Source organism: Argiope bruennichi, chromosome 2 (assembly GCF_947563725.1).
Source record: "Argiope bruennichi chromosome 2, qqArgBrue1.1, whole genome shotgun sequence".
NCBI lineage: Eukaryota > Metazoa > Arthropoda > Arachnida > Araneae > Araneidae > Argiope > Argiope bruennichi.
In genome coordinates this window covers 73,730,630-73,757,678 of record NC_079152.1, presented here as the reverse complement: position 1 = coordinate 73,757,678, position 27,049 = coordinate 73,730,630, and the positions used below count along the sequence as shown (strand labels likewise).

General features: G+C 25.9%; 1 protein-coding gene across 2 annotated transcripts; it reads left to right on the top strand.

Moving 5' to 3' along the window:
- Window positions 1-26,851, top strand: LOC129962110 (cobalamin trafficking protein CblD-like). Of its 2 annotated transcripts, none has more exons than XM_056075842.1 (8): window positions 1-127; window positions 8,443-8,575; window positions 10,747-10,859; window positions 11,616-11,729; window positions 13,714-13,780; window positions 16,008-16,141; window positions 21,034-21,120; window positions 26,478-26,851. In XM_056075842.1, the coding sequence occupies exons 2-8, from the start codon at window positions 8,443-8,445 to the stop codon at window positions 26,712-26,714; spliced, it is 885 nt and encodes a 294-aa protein (XP_055931817.1). In that variant the 5' UTR covers window positions 1-127; the 3' UTR covers window positions 26,715-26,851. The 2 variants fall into 2 exon arrangements, with proteins under 2 accessions (XP_055931817.1, XP_055931816.1); XM_056075841.1 differs by lacking the exon at window positions 1-127 and adding an exon at window positions 134-338.
- The last annotated feature ends 198 nt before the right edge of the window (window positions 26,852-27,049 follow it).

Below are 27,049 nucleotides of genomic sequence, written 5' to 3'. Positions count from 1 at the left end.
TCCGTCCTCCAGTGCTGCTTCCCCCCACTGCTCCCCCCTTTCAACTTCAAATGGGGGGTTCAAGCGTCCTCCGGTTAACGAGTCTCCAAAATAGAAATATAAATAATTTCTAATAAACATCCATCAAGTAAGGCTATTTCGTAATACAATGTGAATGCTATCTATCTAAAATCTTAGTTAAATTGTGTTAACGTATTTAATTTCTCTAGAAAATTTATATATTAATTTAAGAATGAGCTATCAGAAAAGGCATACACATTGCTAAATTAATTTTAAAAAATTGCTAATTAATTAAAAAAATTTCTTTTAATGCGAATTTGATACGGATATTACAAAAGGTTTGTACTTATTCAACTCCAGATTTTGTTTTGTATTAAAATACTTATTTTTTTTTCTTTTGGTAATGTGACTTCTGGTAGATATTTTTTTTATATTTTTGTGATATTTTTTTATATTTAAAGGCTGTATTTTTATTTACTGACAAATAAAGTTGAATATTTTCTATTCTAATAATTGTAAGCTGATATAAAAAAATTATGATTAGCTATGTATATTTAGATTTGTATTTAATTGCATATGTAGAAATTTTAACACTGGAAGTTTTTAAGCCGTTGACATTTTTTCATTATTAAATAATAGAGGAAATGACATTTCTTCTTTCATCTAACATCATGAGAATTTTTTTCAAGCCATGACATATCTCGGCTTGTATACTAATTTCCAGTAAAATAAGAAAATCGAGTCCCACCAATATAGAAAAAACTTATCAACGCTTGCCAAACTAACTAATATAATAAGAAATTTAAAAGACAAATCAACTTAAGAAATGTAATATAACCCATTAAATGAATGATTAGTGATTCATTATATTATAAATAAGTAATTATATTTAACTTTATGATTTTAATATTTCACTTAAAAACATAATTAGACCTATTATTTTATTATCATTCAAAGAATTTTTATTTTTAAACACTTAACTGGGAAGGTGCGATCTACGAGACCGCATTTCATTTACACTCAAATTATATTTTCTAATGAATGCATTAGTATGAAAAACTGCCAATATATTTTGCAGATATTTTTCTTGATATATAGATATGTTTTAGAAATTTTTCAAAATATATTATCATTGAAAAAAGTAAATGCGTTTGAACATACATTTTCTTCTCAAATTACATGTTACAATACATAATATTCTTGAAAAAACATATTTTTTACTTTTTAAACCATACTTATTTTTATAGTATATGAAGGTATATAGAAGACAATATAATGTAAAATTTAACAATTATATGAAAAATAAAAACTTGACAATGGGTGAAATTGGCCCTTTTTTATCGGCTTGTGTGACTTTCATAGCACGGTTTTCTAGGGCATTTTAAACATACAGATTAAGAACTAGTATAAAAATCAAACTATAAATTCTGTATATATATCTCTTGGTATATTAATATATTTTATAAATTTTTCAAAATACATTATCATTAGAAAAATTAGTTATGTTTGAACATACATATCAGAATCAGTTGAATGCGAACTTTCATCGAAAAACTCTTCTGTACAATTATCCTTATCACTAAAATCACTTTCTGCTTCATTTAAAAGTGTCTGGAGCACTGCTTCATTATAGGATCAGAAAATTGGATGATATTTCAGGACCCAAGTTTTAGCACCATCTGCTAAGCCTTGTTTATCATTGGGACACTAACAGGGAGGTGCGGTCTTAGAGACCGCACTTAAAGAAATAAATGAATTATTTTAAAAAGCATCAGCTGAAATCAATTAAAAAAGTGCACGTGTATTGAAGGTCACAAAACAAGAAGCTACAGGATCAATCCATTCAATTGAGCTAAAAATAGAATAAGGGGTGACGGAAAATCCATCGCTAGTGGTCTCGCAGACCGCACATCCCCAGTTAAGGGTTAAGATTGCTTTGATAAATTATTTAATAATATTTTTTAATTGGCCTATTTGCATTCCAACTTCCTTACTTAATGCAGTAATCCAATAAAAAAATCACATGGCATTAGAAATGTCATGAGGAAAAAATTTTTATAGTTTGCTGACTTTTTTTTTTTTTTTTTGTGATGCTGTATAAAATATCTGGGAATTGGATGAATATTAATGATGTCAAGATTTGTTCCAAGTCACCAGTTTGGTGCGTGGTTTAACACGCATTGCCAAATTTACTTTAAATTAAAGTATTAAAACATTTTTACTTAATGAAAACTGCCAGCCATGTAAATAACAAAAATAAATTTTAATTACAAATTAAATTAACAAATATAAATCATAATACATTGGCCGTAATTCCATCGAACAGCACGAGGCAGAAGTTCTAAGCCAGCTGGCGAAGGCATGAAATGAGTCACTCGTATTCGTTGGAGAGCAAAGTTCATCTCCGTAGGTATGATTGATGCTTATCGCCAACTGGCGAAACAGTCATTTATCGCCTGTTTGGCCGCTGCAATGTCAAGAATTCTATATGATATTATTAATATGCGTAGTTGTAATTGTGACTTAGAATCACATGAATAGAATATACTTCATTCATTTCCAAAATTCTAATGTGTGTGTGTGTGTGTGTGTGTGTGTGTGTGTGTGTGTGTGTGTGTGTGTGTGTGTGTGTGTGTTTTATTTTTATCAAATAACTCCTGTAACATAAAAGTTTTAACTAAGCATATTTTGTACTGAAAAAGAAGGTTGGTTTGCATCCTACTTTATATAAATAAAAATTGCAGTTCTGGAATAATTAACTGTGTTTTATTAAAAAAAACACCTTATAATAGTTTAAAAATTATGTTGTCACAATTTGTTAGTCTGCTTATTTATGATTTGTGACAATTTTGATCATATTGGTTTATTAAAGAAGCTGTGAAATTTGGTACTGTTTCTAAGTATTTACTCATGGCAAAAGTTATTTCTCCTCAAATTTTCCTGATCAAGTGTTTTTTATTAGTATTGTGGGTTTTAGTAAATGCTGTAAATAGTTGTCTTGTTAGATGATAATCCACAACAAAAAAGAATTTTTGGATATCAGAGTGCTATCATACTTTTCTCCGTTTATGAATTTATTTATTTTTAAATTCTTGTGAGGATCAAAAGCACTTGTACAAATTCATTTTCACATTTGTTATAGAATTTATTGATTTAAATAATTATTTATTTGGATACAAAGTTTTTCACTCTATTTTTCTTTTTCATTACAATATTTACTAAATAGCTGTCTGAGTTCAGACTTGGAAACATAAATATATATACCATGATTTATTTTTTAGCTTTTGATTATTATTAGTCATAACTTATCATGGATTTTCTGTATCATTAAAAGTTTAAATATTGTTCATAGAAATTTATTTATAATTATTTAATCTTGCTAAAAAATTGAAAATAATATTTGCCTGAATAAATACTGAATATAATTATTTTTAAAATATTTTTTAAATAATGTGATATGTAAAAATGCTTTAATAGCTTTTGAATATAAAAAAAATTATAGTTATTTTTCATTTTTTATAGTAATTTCTTCTTACATTGAGTAATAGTAATGTTTTCTCCATATTTTATCATTTACTTAATTTTATATATAACATTTATAAATATCTTCTATTGTTTCACTGTGTTTACAATCTAGTGTCCAATTAATAAAAGAAAATCTGTAATATTACAAAGATTTGGCAGATTTTCTCTTATTATTATTACCACCTGTTTTGCTTTAGTTCATTTATTCATGAGAAAGAAATTTTCTTTTGTATACAGTGATTATTGTTTAATTAAACGTATAATCTGAATATGGTTGTAACTTTTTCAACTTCAATAATCAAAAATTCTTCAGTCTTTGTGTTAACTTTACCAGAAAGGGTAAATCTGTCACACATATATCTATTGAATATTTATGTTTGAATAATGGATATTTATTCCTTTATAGAACAAATTCAATAAAAAAATATTTTTTAAGCAAATGTTTTGGAATTAACATTTTAGAAAACAGCTTATTATTGCAGATAAGAATTATTATCTACCACTTTTAAATTTTTCTTTCAAAATAATGCATACAAACAAGTTGTGAACTGAAGAATAAGTTTTTGTGCATTCCAATCCATCATTACTTCTATATGGAAATAAAACTTCTACATGTACAAGTACAACAAACGTGTACCTAAAAAAAAGTACATGTTGTTTAAAATGTTTCTGAAGTGAAATCGATGATTACAAATTAAAATTTGCTAATGCAGAAATCAGTTGCAAAGCTTTTAAATAATCTGTTCACTGTCAGAGCTTTAAAATAATCTGTTAAATAAATCTGTTAAATCTGTTTAAATAAATCTGCAACAATAAATAAAATGGTAAACCAAGATTTACTACATCAAAATAGCTAAAAAACATTATGTTCAAAAGAACTATACAATTCTGATACCATCAATGCAAAGAAAAGTTTCAGTAAGAAATTTGATTGCACAGTGAAATTAAAAAACAAGAATGAGAACATTACCCCTTTATAGGGCATAATTCTGGTGCACAAACAAATAATTTTTTTTAGGTTATATCACGATAATTGATGATGTAAATACTAAAATATCAAAATTTCATTGATTTGCCATTTAATTTATGAAATAAGGGGTGGTAAATATACTTACTAGTTTTAATCCTGGGGAAATTGAAAGTAGTAAGCATACTTACCACTGAGCGTTAAGGGTGAAAATAACATCGAATGTTCATTGGTAAGTATATTTACCATATGCATGCACATGTGTGTGTTGGCTCTCTACAGCCAGACCATTTGACCTATAACTACCAAGTTTGACACATGTGTATTATTTAGGTCAAGAATGTTCATGTTAAAAAGATTTTTTAATATTTTTCCATTAGAATTTTAATTGATTAAGAATTAAGTGTATTTTTGAGGTAATTTTTGAAAATATTATTGCATAAAAATAATTTTCACATCAAGCTAAAGTTTACAAAATTATCTTTTTAATGATATCAATGTTTTAAGCCATAAATTTTCTATTTTCAATGAATTTTTCAAAAATATTTTAACAGTATTTTTCAACAATTTATGTTTCACAAAATGAAAATAAAATTTACATGCACAAGAACATTAAGCATGCATGGGAAAAAATTAGCTTTCATCTGTGTGTTGCCATCACATTGACAAAAATTCAAATTAAAAAGTAAGTGAATTATTACTGTAAATTAAAGCTAGAAAGGTATAATTTTCAGCATGTGTCTTTATGAAATGAAATAAATATGAAATATGATATTTTTGAAAAAATGAATGCAAGAAAAAGGTTTCTGTGATCTTTTACAATATTTACATTATTAATTCAATAAATCAACTTTATTTAAGGCAAATATGGTTATATACCTACCATCAGCTAATTTAATAAGACATACATCTGCTAACAACATGATCTAAATGTAATAAATAATTATATATTATGTAACTTATCAGTAAATGTTCAGATGAGCTTTTAAATTTAAATTTTTATTTAGATTTTTAATTCTGTGAACCATATTTAACAAGATTATCTTGAGGCACTAATATTTTAAATAAAAAGAGCTGCACTCCAATCAGCTAAATGAATCATTAAAACTGACTGACATAAAATTTGAATATCACTATTCTATAAAAACACACAATTTTAGATCTTTTCATCCACTGTCTTAAAGGAAATACTCCAATCAGTGCCTGGAGTTCTCCAAATCTAATTATTAGATGAATGTGTGTTAGTGCTTGCGTATATATGTGTATTTGTTTTTGGGGGTTCTTTACATGCCATATTATATGACCCAGAGCTAGCAAACTTGACCGATATATACTATAAAGAATGGGAATCTTGGAGCATTTTTTTAAAAACTGTAATTAGAATTTAATGAATTAAAAACAAAGTAAAATTTTGTTATTTTTCCACGATAACTTTTAATAATATTACAGCACAAATTTGATGAAAATTACAGATGATTTTTGCATCAAAAAGTTAAAAAATAATCTTTTCAATGATTCCAACATTTTAAATTATAAATTAAATTTTTATTTTTAATGAATTTTTAAAAGAAATATTTTAATCGTGTTTTCCAACAATTTATTTCGCATAAAATCTAAATAAAATTTAATTTCATGAGCATGCTATGAGTGCATAGCAATAATTAGCTTTTATCAGCATGTTGAGAAATGCAAAAATTGAAAAATTAACTTAACTCTTACTGCAAATTAAACCTAGGAAAGTATGATGTTCGACATTTGTTTGTATGAAATGGAATAAATATGGTATGTGATATATCTTTAAAAAAGAATTAATGCAAGAAAAGGTTTTCTGTGACATTTTAAAGTAACTATATTATTATTTCAATAATTCAGTTTTATTTAAGGCTTTTCAATATTCAGTTTTATTTATTAAATTTAATATTTACAGGATGTTTACTCTAATCAGAGCCCAACAGATAATTTCTAAAATTTCATTAATTGACATATATATTGAATAAAAAATGGTCTAAAAAATAATCATATTTTATGTGATTAATCCAAAATATTCTGATAAATTACAAATTTTGTTTTTATACAAATCTTCTGTTCTGTGAGTCATATTCAATAAAATGTTCTTGGGATACTAATATTTTAAATAAAACAGTCCCACTTTTTTTCAATTAAAACTGAGTGAGTTATGATAATTTGCATGTCTCTATTCTATAAAAATGCATGATTTTAAACTTTTGCTTCAACCATCTTTAAGAAAATATGCCAATCGGCATATGGACTTTTCCTGCAATGGTTATCAAAAATAATGAAATGGTTGATTATCCAGTAATAATTATATTCAAAGCTATATAACTCAGGCAGGCTTGATCACAGAAGATCGGAATGTTGTATCGTCAAGATAATTTTATTGAATATGATTTGAAGGATCAAAGGATGGCATAAAATTTAGACTTTATAATTGTTTCAGAAAATTAAATCAGAAGAATTTTTATTGAATAATTCTTTAAAATATTGCATATTTTATAAAAAAAAATATTTTGCGATGCAAATAAAATTACGGTGTTGAAGGATTTGATTATCTATAGTTATATTTTAAAAAAATATGTTTGGTTTCAGCAATGAAGTGTTCATATTTATTGAAGTTTTGTGTCTTCCATTTCAATTTCAAATTTAAATCTTATAGCAACTGACAATAAATTGGAGAGATATATTCTACAATGAAAAAATATATTGTAAGGCTTCCATAATAATATGATTTATGTGACTATTAAAATTTAAAGCTTTAAAAGTTTTGCTGTGGAAGCTATTACCAAGGTACATAAATATTTTATTGAAAATTTTGGAGAACATTACTCCTGACAAACCAGCTGGTCACCAAAGGCAGCTAATTATATTCATATAGATGTATAATTGGTTGTTTTAAATGACCAGCTAGTTCATCGAGAGTATTTATTTTATATAAATCATTTGGATATAATGTTATGTCAATATATTTTCCAAGTTGTCTGATACTAAAGTTGTGTTATTTTAATTGTCTTACTTATGCTGTGCTTATTGTGTGATTGTGTCTTTCTAATATGGACAGTTCCCATAGCATCAAGACTATTGAAGACAACACAAATGTCTGGTTCATTTACCTATCCAACAATGGAGGGGGGAAAAAATCATGTGATCAGATTGTTGATGAAACACTGAAAACAGTTTAAATTTCAGAGCAGCAATGTGATCTATTGGAAATCAAGCAAAAACATATTATCATTAAAAAGGACTTTTTTTTAAAAAATTTTAAGTTGATGTAAAAATAATTTTTGTGCAATAACATTTTCAGAAGTTATTGGAGAAAAACATTAAAATTTCTCGTGATTTTTTAACTAATCAAAATTTTTAAAAAAATCTCTCTGAGGTTCACTTTCCCATCCTCCAAGGCTTTGAGTTTGATAGCTGTGGAAGAAAAAAATCTAATGTATAGAGTGCTAAAATACACATATACTCATCTTTCTTATAAATAAAGATAAATCCCTTTTTAATCTATTGTAATTAACTTAATCATCTTAATGTGTTAGCAGCTTTAAGCTTTGTGAATGCTTTAAAATTCCTAACAGGTTTAACTAGTGCATTCCAGGTTAAGAGCATATACTATTTTGAAGTTTAAATATTGTCACTACTAATATGATGCAATCTTTCTGACATTGATAAAAAATAAGTGCATCTGCTCATTCAACAATAAAAAATAATCATGAGTGTAATCATCTTAATCTTTGCCTAGAAATTCAATCAATTATTTGTGCCAATTTAAGTCACTTGAAGGCTCCATTAAAAGATTTTTTATACCTTTTTGGAATAGCTATTATTTCTCTTCAGCAATTATCATGTCATTTCATTATTTTTAATGCTAATATTGTTTTTAATATCCTACCTTCCAATTCAAAATTGTTATATTTGAGCTTATTTCTTTGCAGATGTTGACTCTCTTAAGACAAGTACCTTACTTCCAAAATAGAAAATATGTGCTTTCTAGCTTTAGGTGTACCTATTCTAGAAGACTTCCTGCTATTTTGTCTAAACTGAACTTTGGAGATCCTACTAATAATGGTAATACATAAAGTATTACAAATATATGATTGATTATTACTATATTATAACAATATATTACATATAAAAATGAAATTAAAAAAAGGCATTCCTTATTAATTATTTGATGGTCTAAATAATCTAGATGAACCAAATAAATGATTATCAAACATAGGTAGTTCTATATTATGTTTGCTGTAATGTTTTAAAAACTGTTTTTAGATGCTTATTAAAAGATGCAAATCTTAAAATGAATTGAGGAAAGAAGGAGACTAAATAATAATTTGAATGAAATTTTCTCAAGGAAAATGTATTAAAGTTTTGTTTGCATACTAAGAGATTAAAGTTTTGTAGGATTAGTATCAATTGAATAAAATCAAATACTAGGTATTATTAATGCTATAAATTTTCATACATTTTGATTTAATTGCAGTAAATATTCTATATTTGAGTTAGTATTTAGTACTTAATCAAAATTAAACTTTAATTAAACTAGATTGTATAGAGAAAGAGAATTAAACTATTTAGAGAGAAAACAGATTTTAGAATGAATACAAATCTCTTTTTCAGAAATACCAATCCATGAAAGATTATAATTATATATCTTTCTCATGTGTACAGTTTTTAAAATTGAATATGAGATTTTTTGTCATATTATAAAACATTTTCTGAATAACACTTCTCTTTTTAATAAATATTAATAAACAATGACAGTGTTAACTACAAAAATAGTAATAACGATGGAGGTAAAGAGATGAAAATCTTATTATTTCTCGGAATGACAAATGAATTTTGAAGTGGTGACTTTAAATGTCACTATAGTTCAGATTATCTATAATATTTGTACGTAATAATATACTTTTAAATTAATTTGTCTATTTCAACTGGATTGTTCTTGTTCACAAATAAGAATTCAATTGCTATTGAACTCTTATTTTTAATAACTGAAAAATGCAATAACTTAAATATATCAAGTTTGTCATGCAATTTTGTGACAATGTAGTTCTCTGTCAATTTTTTTAATTGGTTGGGAAAAATGTATCAAAAGTGCAAATTTGATTTTCGGATTCTATTAACCATATGCCAGGAATTAATCATTAAAAACACTTGCTGAGTATCATGTGATAGATTCAATAAAAATGTTAAATTCAAGCCAAAGTTTAATATTTTGTGACTATTGTGCACTAATGCAAGGTGTTCTCAAGGATAACATCTTTATTAGGGAATATGCAAGAAAGTTTTGGGGGATACCACACCTGCTAATTCTAATTTTGGCTTTCATTTAACATGACTCTACAAATAAGTCTCAGATTAAACGTTTTATACAATTTTTGGCTTTTATTTAATATGACTCTACAAATAAGTCTCAGATTAAAGGTTTTTATATAGTTGTTGGCTTTTATTTAATATGACTCTACAAATAAGTCTCAGATTAAACGTTTTTATACAATTGTTGGCTTTTATTTAATATGACTCTACAAATAAGTCTCAGATTAAATGTTTTTTTACAGTTTAATTTTGACAAAATAAAAATAAAAATCTATTTAAAATAATGAACTGATCTTTCATAAAGAGTTTTTCTTTCGTGTTTGAAATTAATATTTTTTGGGTATGTTACATAAATTAGTAAATGTTGTAATATATATATGTAATATGTTCTTGTATAAATTTCTGCTGATGCAGTAAATTTTTAAACAAAACTCTTATGAAACCGAAAATGTATTTGAAGTAATGAGAAATCCATGCATGCTAAAACATTTATTGAATTTTTCAGTGAATTTCATGAACTGTTAAAATGATTTATAATAGTTACTATTATTATTTAAGACTATTATCAGAGGCAGTTGCAGAATGATTCTATTAATTTATTCTTTTATTTATTTTTATGCAGATTATCAATCTCAGAATAGAGTATAACAGCAACATTTATTTAATTTATCCATTAACATTATAAAAGTTTTTAGTTGAGAATAAATAATATCATATATGTTTTTTAGCTTAAAATTCAACTAAAAACTCCATTCTTCAAAATTAATATGAAAATTCATTTTATATCCTTTTTTCTTTCGTTTGCTGCAAGAAAACTTTTTTTATTAGTTCACAAAATTGTTTCAGTAATAAATTTAATATCTGTATCTTATTTCAAATTATATCTCTGTTATGCTTACTTCAAAAAGATTTTTAATTTCCAGCTACTGAAAAGAAAGGTTATGGCGAAAAAGAAATCTGCTTGCTTACAGAAATTGATGGCAGAACTCCTTTGCCTGGAAATATGGGTGGGCTTCCTCTGCAGCTATTATATACAGTATGTGTTAATTCATTTGTGTACATTTTAAAATGTTTGTAATTTAACATCTTATTTCTTTTAATTTTAATAGTATATAAATATTCTGATTTTTAAATTCATTAAATTTCTAAATATGAAATATATTGTTTACTGTGCTAAAAAGAAACATCTTTTGAAATATTATGTTGAGCATAAGTAAGTTGTTTCTTTAATAGCATTATTTTAATAAGAGGATGTAAAATAATATCATTTATTGCTTTTTAAGTTTGGCTTGACTGCTCAAAATATTAATAACATTTATTTAATCTCAAATTAATGTTTGAAGTAGTCATATTTACATCTATTTGTCACATGTGAATAAACTCTTAAAATTTTATAAACTTTATCTTTCCATCTTTCTAAAAGTAAAATATTAAAAGCATGCCTTTTATGAAATGTTCTATATGTTGCAATAGCAACTTAATTAAGAAAATAAAACAATATCATAATTTATGCTTGTAATCTATCTTCAATGATTTTGCTTCAAAATTGTTCTAGTAATATAATTTTACTCAATATTATGATAATTAAGTGATTATAAAAATTTGCATTGGCTTCCAGGTTTTATGAACTAACTGAAAAAATTTTAGAGTTTCAGAAATACTTGAATTTTACTATGATGATAAAATGATAACATTGCTGCTTTTAGAATATCTTGTGAGATTTTGGAAGTATGAGCAACAAAAAGAAGTGCTTAATTGATGCACAGAGTTTATATAATCATTTATTTTGCAGACTAAAATTCAAAATCTACCAACCCCAACTGGTGATAAATGGGAAGCATCTATGCCATTAGTTGAAGAAAAATACAAATCCATACTTTCTCAGTATGCATATAATGTAGTAGATGTAAGTTATATTTTTTAATTACATTAATGCGTAATCGCAAATAATTTTAAACAGTTGTAAAATATTTATATATTCTTTATTAAATAAGAACTTTTTATTTGCTATTATTTTTTCATATATTTGTCTTGTTTTGACCTTAAATTACTCATGTAATTTTCATTGCTGTTGTCATTTAGTTACTTGAGTTTTTCAACAAATGTGCCAATGCAATACAACAATTTTACTAGCTATAAAATTTTATTTACTACATTGCATTATATTTTTCCATAAACAAAAATCTTATTTTTAATTTTTTTTAAAAAAATATTGAGTGAAATCTTTGTGTATTTATTTAAAATAATAAAATACTTCTGCTTTCAAAAATTTATGGATGTATTTTTTTTTGTGCAATTTATAAATATGAGCTTTGAAAATATGGTTTGACATAATTTTTTTTAATAATAGAGAAGTTTAGTTATTTTCTATGTTTCTTGTATTTTTAAAAAGATAATTTCCTCTTGGTTATGCATAGAAATTATTTATTAATATTACCAAAATATTTTTATGGAGCTTTTTTTTTTTTTTTTTTTTTTTTTTTTTGGAATTGTATTATACACAAAGGTTCAAATTGTGTTGTTCTTAAAATAGAGATGTTATAAATGCATTTGAACATAAGAAAATATTTTCTACTTAATCATATTTTGTGATCAAAGATTTTTTATTATTTTATTTTTGGAACAGATTTCCTCTTCTTCATTATAATTTTAAGTTTTTGAAAGAATATAAACTGAATTTATCCCTTTGTAACTCCACTGATATTAAACAGGGTATGTCAAAAACCTCTACTGCGGCTTTTAATCCTTAAATATTGATTGTAGACATATACTGTAAATTACAAAATTGCTTAAAAAAAGGTGCAAAATGTTATGAGATGAATTAAAATTTTCAGGGGATTTAATAAATACAAAATTTAAATTTTTATATGGACCCCGTACAAAAAAATTCCTAATGAGGAAAATGTGCTCCATCCTCTAATAAGGTCATGTACAAAATTTCAGAATGTTATGAAAATTCTCAAAGATATGTTAAAACAAAGTTGGAGAAGGATCAATCATAAATTAAAATGCAAATATTTACAGCTTCAGTGCAGATGACGTGACGCAGGAATGCATCATAAGAAAATAAAATATGCTTCATATCTTTAGTTTTAATTATAAATTTTAAATTATGCTTCCTGAAAAATACTTTAAAATTTTATATCATGAATTACAGAATATAACTTAAAAATAGCACAGTAAAAAATCTTATGTAATCTTTCATTAAAGTAATCTTTCCTTTTGTAATTTTTCCTTTAAGTTATGTAACTTTCCTTTAACTTATTATTTCTACACATTTTTAATACTTTACAACCAATAAATAGTAAAATTATTATTTTTTTTTATTCAATCATTACTTTCTTTGTCAATTTGGGTATGACCCCTAAAACATGAACATCTGACATGATTTTTTTCTCTTTGCGCAATCATATCCAGGCATCAAAAAGTAGTTTAAGTCGGTATTCATGTAGTTTCATATCTTTGAGATTTTTTGTGATAAAATGTTGAAATTTCATACATGACCTTATTAGAGGATGGGGCACATTTTACTCATTGAGAATTTTTTGTACAAGGTCTGTTTAAAATTTTAAATTTTGTATTTTTTAAAGTTTAATCCCCTGAAAACTTTAATTTATTTCATAGCAATTTGCACCTTTTTTTATGCAACTTTGTAATTTACAGTGTATCTCTACAATCAATATTTCAGGAATAAAAGCTGCATTCAGGGTTTTTGAGACACCTTGTATTTTACTGTAAATGAATTTTAGTTTTCATAATTTTTTTATTTCTAATGATAAAAAGAGATGTTTTGATAGTTGTCATTGCATTTTGAAATATTAATTATTTGTGTAATGTCTTTAAAATGCATATACGATACTTTTTAATTTCCTTCCCTCTTCTTATTTCAGACAGCTATGTCCATATCTAACAAAGTAGAATGTATTGCTCATGAATGTCCTATCCTTTTAAGAAGAGGTATGATTTATGGTTCCTTATTCAGATTTTTTTATATTTTATGGTTTTTACCAAATAACATTGCATTCAAACTTCTCAACATGCTCTACACCTATATTTACCAAGTGATTTTCCTCTATTTAACTCTCATGTAGAGTTTAGTGTGAAGAGGAATTAACTTCTGAATTTTCTAATATATATCTTTGATTTCATTAATGAGATCCTTTTCATAGAAACCAAATGGCTAGTATTTTCACAAGTTACAGACTTTGCAGTATATATTATAATACTAATCAGTTTGCTGATCTTTTATTTTAGAAATAAATTAATCATACAATTAAATTGTGTCACCATATCAATACATTAACATTTCATAATTGACCTAATCCAGTTGTACAAAACCATGTGTGTTATTGTTTCCTCTGCGATTTTTTTTCCTTCCTGTTATTGATTGCTAGCAGAAATGTGCATTCTTACTTAGAATAAAATTATTTTCTATTATTTTTTTTACTATTACTATTTATGGAAACTAAATTGTCAAGTCAACCATTATTAAACTTTGTTTAAGTTCTTCTTTTACTTTTAAAACATTTTTGAAAATTTTGAAATTTTTATAATACAACAATTATTTATAGGAAAGGTTTAAATTATTTTATATGAAATCACTTGTAAAGTTACATAAAGAAATGTAAAATTCTTTTATATAAATTATTGCAATATACAGAAAAATTTAACTTTTCTTATAAAGAAATAATTATATAACTTTTAAAATTGTAATTTTTTTTTATTGTCTGCAAATTTATTTTTAATTAGAATTTAAAAAAATTATTATACCAAAGAATTTTATAATCTCGTAATTCTGAAAATCGCAGACTATTAAAAATGATTTTTAAAAAGTTCAGAAAGCTAATTATTGCTATGAATTATTAAAGAATGATACAAATAATTCAGCATTTTGAGTAACAAAGTGGAGAAGTGTTTAGTTTCGAAGGCAGCTATTTTGAACATTGAATTTAAACCCTTAAACATTACAGGCATGAAGTTTAAATAACAGCTAATCTCAAGATTTTCAAATTAAACAGATATTTTTAATTATCAATAAAATTTTAAAAAATATATATTTTTTAAATATCTGTCTTTCCCATATTTTGACTAATGTAAATTCATTTTACTATATGAATTTTGAATTCACTGTATTGTTTTTCACAATTATATGGTAGAAACATAGTTTTTGGTTAATAGAACAAGGTTGCTACACTACCGGGAGAACCAGGAAAACACTTTTGTTTAAATATTTGCTTAAATATGTATTATTATATACATACAATTATACTGTTTTAATATTTAAGCTCCTGCTTGCAATTCTAATACTTATGCCAAAAGCACTAGTTAGTTATTGCGCTGTTTCAAAATTTTGATCAAAGATCATAACAACCTTTACTATTAAAATAATAGGTAATATACTGTTTAAAGTGTTTTAGGATGTTTATTACATTTTTTTTAATTAAATTTCATGGTATTATAGTTTTTTCACATTAAATAAATCTTAAAACTATTTTAATAGTATTTATTATATGCATAAAATGACTCTGTATAGAGAGAAAGCCAGGATACTAATAAGTAGCAGTAAGTCCGGAAAATATTACAAATTTAGTCAGGATAAGTCAAGGAATTTTTTTCCCCAGTTTTTGTAACCACTTTGTTAAATTTATTAAAATGTTGGTTTAGATTTTCAAATAAAAACAATTCGGAAAAAGATAAAAATGATATTAGCAAACTTTACAAATAAGGAATTATGAAATCTGTTTCCTCTATATTTAAAGTAATGAACACTAAATAAATAAACAAAAAAAAAAACCTATCTTAAAGCAAAATAAAAGTTAAATTGAATTTAAATAGAATATTTTGAAGGTGATAGATTGAATGGTAGTTCCTAAAGTTGAAATCAGTATATAAACATAAATTTTCTTATTTATTGAAATTGATTAAAAAAATGGCCATATAATGCATATGGCCAAGATAAAACCTGCAAACAAATATGACAGTAAAGGAAAATAAAAATAAATCAAAATTGGGAATTCTAAGAAATGGCTTCCAGAAGTGACTAGTTAAAGCTGTTAGATACGATGTTTAATAAATACCCAAGATATGATTAGAATTTTATATTACTAACTAAAAAACTGTTAACTAAATGTAAACTACTATATTTTATGCAAAATAGCAAAATGTGTTAAATTTTTATTTTCAGATTTTTTGAAACTGTTTCCTGCACGATACTTAGATGAAAATCTCACACTTGTAACTTTGTGTCTAAGAACTGAAAATGATATGAGTACTTGGAGTGAAGAAGCAGAAAAAGAAAGAGAAAAATTAAATCAATATGTAAGTATATTATACTTTTTCGTAATCGAGATTTTCCAAATCTTAAAATGTAAATTAATCTTAAATTCTGTAAATTTTTATTAAAAAAGTATATATAAATAATTATAGATTTTTTATACAGTTAGAGAAAGAGGCAAATATCACAGATTGTGTTTTTGAATGCTGTATTTAACCTGCGAAAGATCGCAGAGTACAGAGTCACTCTATTCTTAGAAAAACATCACTCCCATGAAAAAATTGTCTCGAATCCATAATCCTTTCAGTATCTGCCATCCCTTAGCAGGTGTAATAACAGGGGTGTTTGTGCTCCGGGGAAACCCCGGAATTCCGGGGATTTTGAACTTCGATACCCGGAAATTCCGGGGATCGTCGTTCAATAGGAAGTAGGAATAATAATGAATTATTTATTTTGATCTGGGTAATTTTGTTTGCTTTGAAAGCAGAAAGCGCAAGGTCAGTGTGTGTGGTGAAAATTTTTCCTTTCTTTCTCCAAAGGCAGTGATAATGCGTGAAAAGGGGGGAAAAAACTTCTTTTTTGTTCTTTCCTTATTGCGAGTTATGACTCATTCCCCTGGTTCTCGGACATTCTCTTCTGGATTCTTTTCGGCAAGTAGGCGCGGCAGAAAAAAAAGGGAGAGACTTCGTTCGACCAGATGTGCGATCACGTGACCTGGGTTCAAAGGTCTTAATTTTGCAAAATTAATGGTTATTAATTTTGCAAAAAAAGTAATTCATTGAACTTTTATAATTAGGTCATTCAATACTTAATAATCGTAATTTTTCATTTCTCTCCCCCCCCCCCCTTCTCGAAACTGCAAAATGTCGGTAGTAAGTCCGTAAAAGTTTCCGGGGATTTTTTGGGGTCCCACAAACACCCCTGGTAATATTATTTTTACTTTTCTTTCTATTTTGCATTGGTGATATGCATTTCTTAGAATCCATATTGCAAATTGGTAACTCATCCCATTCAACCATTATTACTAAGAAATTTCTCATTCTAAGCAACGGGGTTTTGTGTCTCAGTGTTTGTATTGTTTGATTTGCTGAATTGTTTAATAAATAACTGTCTGGAAACATAAATTGACAAATTATGAAAATGAAATAGAAAATTCAATTAGATGCGATGAAGAAGAAATTGATACTGAATATGTCACGATTGATAAAAAATTAGAAAGGTTTCAAAACTGTTTTAGATTTGTAGTTTGAAATGATAAAATGCTTGTGAACTCTTTTATTTGGAATCACACTAAAATTTGACGATATTTACCATATGAATTATTCATCAAAGTGACTAACTATTATAAGAACATAATTTTATCAATATTTCTTATTGAGTGCTGAATGTCACTTCATAAATGTATGAGTCGCTTTGATGTCAACAAATAGCCCTTGTTAATCCTTGCATTATATATATATATATATATATATATATATATATATATATATATATATATATATATATATATATATATATATACGTGAGAAATTTTTTGGAATAATTATCTCTCATAAAGCTACACATAAAAAGTAGGAAAAAAAAATATATGCAAATACTTCCTAAAACTCTGCATGGATTAAGCTATTTCTGATGGTTCACAATAGTCTCATCAAAAATATTAAAACACTACAAAGACTGATGTATAAAGTTTTATAAGATCAAAGTCTTATTACTCAAGATCTAAAGGCAATAAAGCTGCAATTGCTTGCATAAAATGTCATAATTTTACTAGTAAAGATCATTTTTCTAGTATTTGCCAGAAGTGAATGTAAATTTAAAACCCCTGATAAAGATATGCAATTCTTTTGAATGGAAAGCTTCATTAAGCATTGAAAACGTTTTCTCACTAAAAAATATACTTTATTAATGAATTAAAGCACTTATTGTTTGTAATCAAATAATCCCCCCCTAATTTATATATATTTTTTTCACTGCAACTAATTGGGGTGATCCATTACCCTTCACTATCTCCAATGTTAGTGTTGTGTGTATATCGCCTGCCACATTAATGAAAGCTATTCTTTATTTTCAGCTGGTTTTTTTCCATTATTGTGTTTTTTAATGACAGGAAAAAAACAAATTAATTGAAAATGAATTTGCAATCCATTAGCTGTTTTGTTGACTAGAATCAAAATGATCTGCATCATGGAGGAAACTGTGATAATTGAATGAATGTAGGTTTCAGCAGACTATTTATTATTTGAACTCTATACATTTCCTTAAACTTGATTTTATTTCTGGAAACTCACTCATATTAAGTAAAATGAGTCATCATTTCTATCAATATCAGTAATAACTCTATTGCTATTAGATATTATGCATATTAAAATATAAAATTAGTAATTATAAAAAGATTATATAAAGCATTTTAAATGCTTTGTGAGCTGCAAATAAAAGACTAATGGTAGAAGTGAACTGACCAATTTATAAAGACCTTTTAATATGCAGAGGCAGCTGTGTTCTAATACTCACCCAGTATGAAAGCATCAAAGGGTTGTTTGTTTGTACAAATGGTTAATAATTTAAATGGCAATAGATAAAAAGCCTTTATTATGTAATTTTTTATATGAATTTAATGAATCAATGCACTGAAACATTTTGCCCATATATTAGTGATTTATAAAAAAAAGATAATTCAGAACAAAAGTTATCATAAACATCAAGACAGAAACTTCCCATTCAGATCAGCCTTCTGAATTTTGGTTTTGTTGGCTGCTTATTAATACAGAATATATTTAGTTAAAATTTCATCTTTCATGCTTGATGACTGAAAAATATAAATTGAATGGAAATTGATATTTTTGAAAAAAAAATGAATTCTTTTTTTGATAGGTCCATTTTCAAAATAAAATATTTTAATATTTAATAAAAACTAAAAAAAGCTTTCTTACATAAGCCAAATTTGGCTGCAAAAAAAAAAAAAAAAAAAAAAAAATGACATGTAAATATGATCTCTTTGGCAATTTTTCCCCCATTCCTTTTTTGTTGATTAGTTGCTGGCATGTGATTAATAAGCAAGTACATTTGCTCATAAAAGTTTTACAATATTATATGTACTGCATATATTCCATAGTTTGATTATTATGTTTTGTTTATAGATATAATGAAAATCAATCAATTACAATTAAAAGGTAGAACAGAAAACTGATAGAACAGTAAGAAATTGGTACACATGATATTATTACACAATACGAATAAGGACTAAGACAAACTATAAAATTTGGTCTTATCATTACGTATTTCTGAAGTTGAATCATAATGGTAATAATTTCAAAAAAAGAAGGAAAAAAAATCTACAAAATTTTGAGGCTCTAGTTTTTATAAACAGTAGAAAAGATTTAAAAATAATAGATTAAATATAGACAAAAGTAGGAAAATTAATATAATATCTGGTTATGTTGTTAATGGTTGAAAAAAAGTCTGAAATTCAAATACTTTTTAAACAAAGAGAAATCTCATTTCTATTAGAATAAAAGCTAAATAGTAATTTCCATTTTAAATGTATGATTTTGAAACCAGTGGAGAAAGTATGTCTCAGTGCAATAAGTAAAATTCCTGAAATATAGTGAAGTTTTATTCTATATCTTTTTGGGGAAGGGAATTCATAAAAAGGCAGAATTAAATTTTAAGCGAGCATTAATTTCTTAATTTTAAAGTAATGTAAGGTGCATTTTTGAGATGTAATAATTTCAGAATATATATTTAAATGAATACCAAAAACCTGCTTAATTTTTAAATAGCTGACTTTTGGACTTTGATAAGCTGTCAGTATTCTTTTTCACATTTAAATCAACATATGTGTAAAATTTCATGAAAATTGAAGAAAAATTTGACTTTGTATAAAGAGCATGCATGGATACTCTGCTTTAATCATATAGATTTTGTTCTTTAAATTTTCAGTGTCTTTTTTTTTAATTCCTCATTTTGCTTACAGCACTTATTTATTCTTAAACTTAACAATGTGAAAGGTATGCAAAACTTATAAAAATATCCTGCTATAGATTATTCTGGAAGTATATGAATTTTCTTTCTATTGAACATAGTCTTATGAAATTAAGAGAAAAAAATGATGATTTTTATGAAATAAAGTGGAAAAAAATTGATAAAAATTTTATTTAAACATGGATCATTACTGTTTGAAAATACAATATTCAAATAAAATATATGATTATTTTCTGTATTTCTGTTGATTAAAATTTAACTCTGACATTGTCATTATTTTTTAAATTTAATTATCTTATTTGTCTTAGTTAAAAATTGAATTATAAAGAATTCTATTAGTTGAAAATCTGACAATCAAATATAATCTAATATTTTATTGATTTATTCTGTTAGTATTTAAATAAATTGGATTCAGTTTCATGCAGATTCCTAGTTTGGGTAGAAATTTAGGTATTCCAGGTCTAAATATTTTAAAGTATGCTATGCATATACAGAAATAGGTTTGTTTTTAAAGTGACTTTTAGATTAAGATTTTTAAACGACCTTATTTGAAATCACCTTTCAGATACTAAGGAAGGTATTAATGCATGAATGTGAAGATGCTCATGTATTAGAAGTAGTAATTAATATAATTTACTATATTTGTTAAAGCAAAGCCTCAGCATAATTTATTGTCAACTATCCTTTTTGCTTTCAGTATACAAATTATTGCATAATGCAAAGCTATTTTTAAAATTAATTTTATTTTATTTTGAATGAATCTATGATTTATGGCAATTATTTATTTAAAATTACAGGTATCAAATATATTTTTTAAGGTAATATTGCTAAAATTAATAATGGATTTCTGTAAATTTTGCTTTATTAAAATTTTTATTTGATCTTTTGTATTAATAACAAAGAATTTTTATTTATTATATTTATTATTATTATTTATATTTATTTTTTTTAGTTCATCACGTCTGCTAAAGCCATTACCAGATTTTTAGGTCGGCAGAATTTTTGGGCTGATTTTGTTCATCCAAATACTGGAAAACCAGTGAGTAATATTTAATTATTTTATTCATAAATATAAGTTTTAGAATGTTACAAAAATATCTAGAAATTGAATCATTATTTCAAGGATTTTTAACTCTGCTGTTCTTTTCATATTTACTTCACATATGTAGCATTTAGGTCAATATGACCCTACTCAGAAAACTAACCTTTCTTGCAATAATTGACAGGTGTCATTTAGGAAATGATTTAAACAATAGTAATATGAGTTTAAAAATAGATCTAATAATATAAAGCATCTATAAAAATAACAGAAAAATATTCAAGATTGAAATTTACTTTTATTTACAATTTGAACAATAATATTTTACATGAAATTTGCAAATGTGACTCTTACAATTGCAGCATAACATATTAGTTTTGCTATCATTGCTTGTCAGACAGAGCTTGCACTTTGCATGTTTGATACACGATGAAGTATTCTCAGCAGATCCAGATGGTATGTTTTCTCTGTATTTGTTTCACTATTATTATTGAGTCCACACTTCTTGGTAGGTGTGGCCTTTCTTCAATGTGGGGAAAAATGAGTGATTTTCCCAGTTCTTCCAAAAATAGTCTTCATTCAGTCGATTTGTTTTCGTTCCATTCACTATGTATTGAAGTCCACAGAACAAATGCATTGTACACAGAAGTATCAAGCATGTTATAGAATACTATCTTGGGCCAGTGATTTGTTTTTCTTTTACAAGTGTATGTGCTTAAAAGTTGATCAAGAATATCCACAGCCCCTTTAGTTGAATTATAGTCTAAGATCATTAATGGTTTTTTTGTCAGGTCTGTTGCTAATTTCTTTGTCATGATGCAAAGTGCTCATAAGAATAACATTCTTTTCTTTTTTGGGATGTAGTTTACAACTGTTGTGTCTTCTGTAAAATAAACTAAGGAGCTGTGAACTTCTTTGTTTGGCATTTGTTCAGGAAGTTCTGATTTATTTTTTCTAATGGTGCCATGCATAGTTATTTTCCGTTTTAGAAGAAGTTGTCTCAAGTTGTAAGATGTGAAAAAATTATCACATGTAATATTGTGCCGCGAATACCCATAAGTAAAATCATATACTATTGGCATTCCCTGATTTTTCTCCGGCTTTGACCCTTGTTCTTTTCCAGTGTAAATTGGTGTTTTCAGTACACGTGAAGTTTTACTGCCACATAAAGTCCATATTTTGATCCTATATTTAGATGGCTTATGTGGTATATACTGTTTGAAAGGACATTGGCCGTGAAATCCTACTAATTGTTCATCTACAGTAATATTTTCATTCGGATTATATAATTTTGGTAGAATGTCTATCCACTTTTCCCAGATATCTTCCACTGCAGCTAATTTATCCAAATTTCTTCTTTCTTGACGTGTGGATTTATTATCAAAACGAATAACTCTCGATATGGTGCAAAATGTTTCGAGGGACGTTATCGCACAGAATATATTTCTGCCAGTTTCTTTATCCCATAAGCTTTTTGTTGATTCTCCATATGATTTATAAGCACCAGCTAACAATAATAATCCAATATATGCTTGAAAAGTTTTATTTTCAATATTTTTCTACTTTTTTCCATAAACCCTTTCTCCTTCAATATTAGTCATTTTATGATTTCGTTTTCAATTGTGGATTTGAATACTAACTCAAATGCACTTTTTAGCAGCAGATCCAACTTCCACTTCATTTCACAATTCTTGAACTGAATACTCCCTTTATAGTTCATTTGTTAAATATCGGTATCAAAATTGTCAGAACTTTCACTCTCAATTTCATCACTTGTATGATTTTCATATTCCGATAGTTCTTCTGCACTGTCAGAAGCTTCTATCAGTTTAGCTATATCAGCGTGACTCAAATTTCTGCGATTCACCATTTTTTCTCTCACATTCGCAGACACATTCTTTTACAGTATATCGGAAAGTGAAATACAGCAGAAAAAAGAAACATTGCAATAAGAGCAAAGAGATTGACCCCCTGCCAATCGTATCAACCTTTTGACCTTGTATGTGCTCTCTAGTCATCTGACCAAACACATAAGTCAATGAAAAAGATTTCGAAAACAGATAAATTACAGAAACTAGTGTTATTCTTCTTTTTTTTTTTTTAATTATTCCAAGCAAAACTAAACATGTATGGGTGAAAATAAATGATTTTTTTTTTTTTTTTTTTTTTGCATTGGGTCGTATTGATCCAAACGATACATTAGGTATATATTGAAAAATATTCCTTCGAAATAAGAATAATCCTAAATCCCTCTAGGATTTATATTATTTACCAAAGATGTCAAGAAGTTTCAATGAAAATATCTCTGTATTATAGATTTTTACGAAAGTATACATTTTTTCCGGGTCATATAGACCCGAACAGAACAGCAGGGTTAAATAGCTTCGATGAAATGAAAATATACTACAATTTAGGAGTTTGAAGTGCTAAACTACTTACAAGTTTTCAAAATAGATACAAATCAAAGCAATTTCATCATTATTTCTTCTTTGAGAATATACTTCTCTATTTTGAAAGACTAAATAATTACAGCTGCATTTGAATGTCTATTGTAAGTTAAATTAAAAGGATGAATACATTTTTTTAAATAAATCAAAATCATTTATACTTGAAAAGTGAAGAAATGAAATAAATCTCTGTTAAAATATTAATACAATTGTAAAACTTGTATTAAAAATGTATATATAAATTACCATGATTGAAATCAAATTGATTTTTGAAATAGAATAATTTCTAAATTAATATGTTGTATAGAAAACTTATGTATAACATTTTACAGTACATCAACATATCATTTTACAGTACCAGCATCTGAAAGGATTTTTTTTTATCTAAATAGATTGATTTTTTTTTTTCATACAAAAATGTAGACATAGATAAAATATTATAACTGTTAAAAGAAACTGATCTCAGGATTTTGATCAATTTACACATTTCTAAATCTTTATATATTCAGAAAATTAATTAGAAAAATAATGTTTTTGAAATTATTTCTAATTGTTTCTTTCTATGTTTGAAATAAATACCTTAAAAACTGTAAAAAATTTGATAAAATCTAGTTTGTGCTTCACAAAACTTTAAATCTGTATGAAATTTTGAATCATATTCATTGAAAGGAAGAGCTTTCTTTTTTAAAAATGCTTATTCATTTTTTTTCTTTACTGTAATATTTATGAAGCTAAAAAGAGGTGGGGGGACACTGTAAGGACTATTTAGGAATGGAGGACTATTTTGGAATGTGATAACATTCATTTGCAATGGAAAACTTTTTTTTCTGTTTATTTTTTTTTGCCTGCATATCTCCATTCACATCCAAGAAATTATTGTGTATTTTTCTATTTTCATAAGTATTGACACTCTATTAAGAGAGTTATTGTGATTATGATAAAAAATGTCCCTAAAAATTAAGAAAATCAGAGAAATACTGCAAAAATTATACTGCAATTATTGATTTTAAAATTAAGATGGAATAAAAAATTATTTTCTTTGTATTATAAATAGTTTTCAAAATAATTGCCAAAAAACAAGAATGTTACTATGTTAAAAAGCAACAGTACATGAAAAGTATCTTTGCCATTTTTAAAAAGGCCATTTTAGTTAAAAAATCAAATTTGCTTTTGAAAATTCTTTAACATATTTTCAAAGTTAAAGTGGTTTTATTGAAGTTGTTTGACTATATTATCAGAGTATAACACCTTTGTCTTTATAATTCTTACGCTATCATGAAGATCAGTAATATACCAATTATAGTTGTTTATTATGCATGACATTATTTTCTGGAAATATATCAATCAAAGGTAGAACGCTCGTGTACCTTGCTCTCGCTGTTTTCCTTTTTTTTTTTTTTTTTTTTGTCCCAGAATCACTATAAAATAATGGAATATTCTGTTAGAAATTGGGGGGCACAGCTTTTAGTCATTCATTTTATAAATTTTTGAAGAATTCCAAAGTTCTTCATTGCTCTCAGTTTTTTTTTTTTTTTTTTTTTTTTTACAAAAATGAAGCTAATTATAGGTTTCAAACTACTTATGTATTTATACTTACTTGTTTACCTATATATTTAATAATTATTTCTCTCTATATATCATTTCTTAAATGATTTGCACCCATGGTTATATTAAGCACATACTATTTCCATGCTAGAAGGATCATGCATAGAGAAAGAAAAAAAAATTTCCAAACAATGATAAATATTTCTCCCTGTAAGGCAACTGATGGGTATGATTGTGCCCTATCTTTTTCACTTTCTGTGCATGCATGATCTTATTAACATGACAAAATTGTAAACACTATTTTAATTTCTAAATTTTATATGAAATTTAACATTTTTTCTCATTTTGTTTTTTAAATTTTGTCTTATGAGAAATTATTTCAAATTAAAAGTATGAATAAGTATTTTATACATGTTAGTTTTACTACTAATTAATTTTTGTTTTCCTTCGGCTTTCTAAATCTATTAACATAACTTTAAATCCAATTATATTTGATTCTTTGCCAATTGCTTGTAATAAAAACGTTATCAGTATGTATGCATACATCTTTTCTAATATGATTGATTTAAAACAGATTTGAAAAGTTTATGGTTGAATTTTGTTTTTATTATTTTGACAAGAATATCTAAATATTTTCTAATAATGCTGCATTCAATAATTTTTTTAAAAAACTTCATGCTTCCACTATTTAATTTTGTCTTTATAAGTATAAATGTTGTAGGAGAAATAACTTTTTTTCAACTAAGAAATCTCAGATTATTTTGCTTTCAAAAGGAGTGAAGAGTAAAATGAAGACAGAGCTTTCATATATATGTATAATTGTAGTATTCATATGCAGGGTGATTCCAATAAAGCCAATGAATCTGTTAAAAATTCTACAGTTGATTCACATAACTAATCGTATATAGGGAAAAGCATTCTGTTCTAGAGCTTGAGTGTCTGAAAATGTATATGAGATTGTTGAACTGCCATAGTACAAAACATAGTTAACAAATTTGGTTCATGAATCATTGAAGCAACTTCTTATTAGGTATGACAATATAATATTCTGTAGTACTTTTGATGAATTATAAATAAATATATATATAATTTATTATATATATAATAAGTAAATATATTATTTTTGGCAAAATTTCATAATCTTTCAAAATTACAGGATTATTATTTATCTGTTTAAAAATATGTCTTAGAAAAGGAAGAGGCATAGCAATATATCAAAACCAGTTATGTGCATCAAGATTAGATTAATTAATTCATAAAGCTTGTTCTATGTGAATCATCTTGTTAATGATCAATTAAATCTTTATATAAAAATACACAATTATTAAAATGTTGTTTTTAAAATACATTCTTTCTATATTTTAGTATTCCAGCCCTTTAGTGGATGACGTTATGTTTGAGACGGACTTGCGATATCGCAATTTTGGATTGCAAATTGAAGATTTGGGTTGCTGTAGAATCATTTCCCATCCCATTTGGGAAACAAATGTTTTTGTCGGTGCCATTTTTACTAATGCGCCACTTGACTGCTTTGAGGTTAATTGCATTAAACAAAGAACATTGTACCCAGTCTTGGCTCATGCCAAAGGCACTCCTTTATGATTTAAATCTCATTCTTGATTTCTTGGTTAGAATTATGGAAAAAATTCTGAATTTTAAGATATCTTTATATTCTTTTTATGTATTTTATTTCCAAAATGATAATAATAAAGGAAAATACTGCTATATTTTTTCATGAACATGTAGTTGAAAGTGTTTTGAATACTGATCTTTTGTACTTTTTCATATTCAGATTAAGAAGTTTAATTATTATATCACTAGGTAAGTAATTAAAGTATTGTCACTTTCTAGAAGATTGTAGAAGAGAGGGGAAAAAAAATTAAGAAAATGTGATATGAACCAGTAGGAGTAGTCTCCTCAAACCTTTCTTGCAAATT

Bases quoted from the DNA above. Each gene is read 5' to 3' on its own strand.
- LOC129962110 (XM_056075842.1), top strand. From the start codon at position 8,443: ATGTTGACTCTCTTAAGACAAGTACCTTACTTCCAAAATAGAAAATAT. The intron at 11,730-13,713 runs GTAAGTTATATT...TTCTTATTTCAG, and splicing joins ATGCATATAATGTAGTAGAT to ACAGCTATGTCCATATCTAA. The intron at 21,121-26,477 runs GTGAGTAATATT...TCTATATTTTAG, and splicing joins ATCCAAATACTGGAAAACCA to TATTCCAGCCCTTTAGTGGA.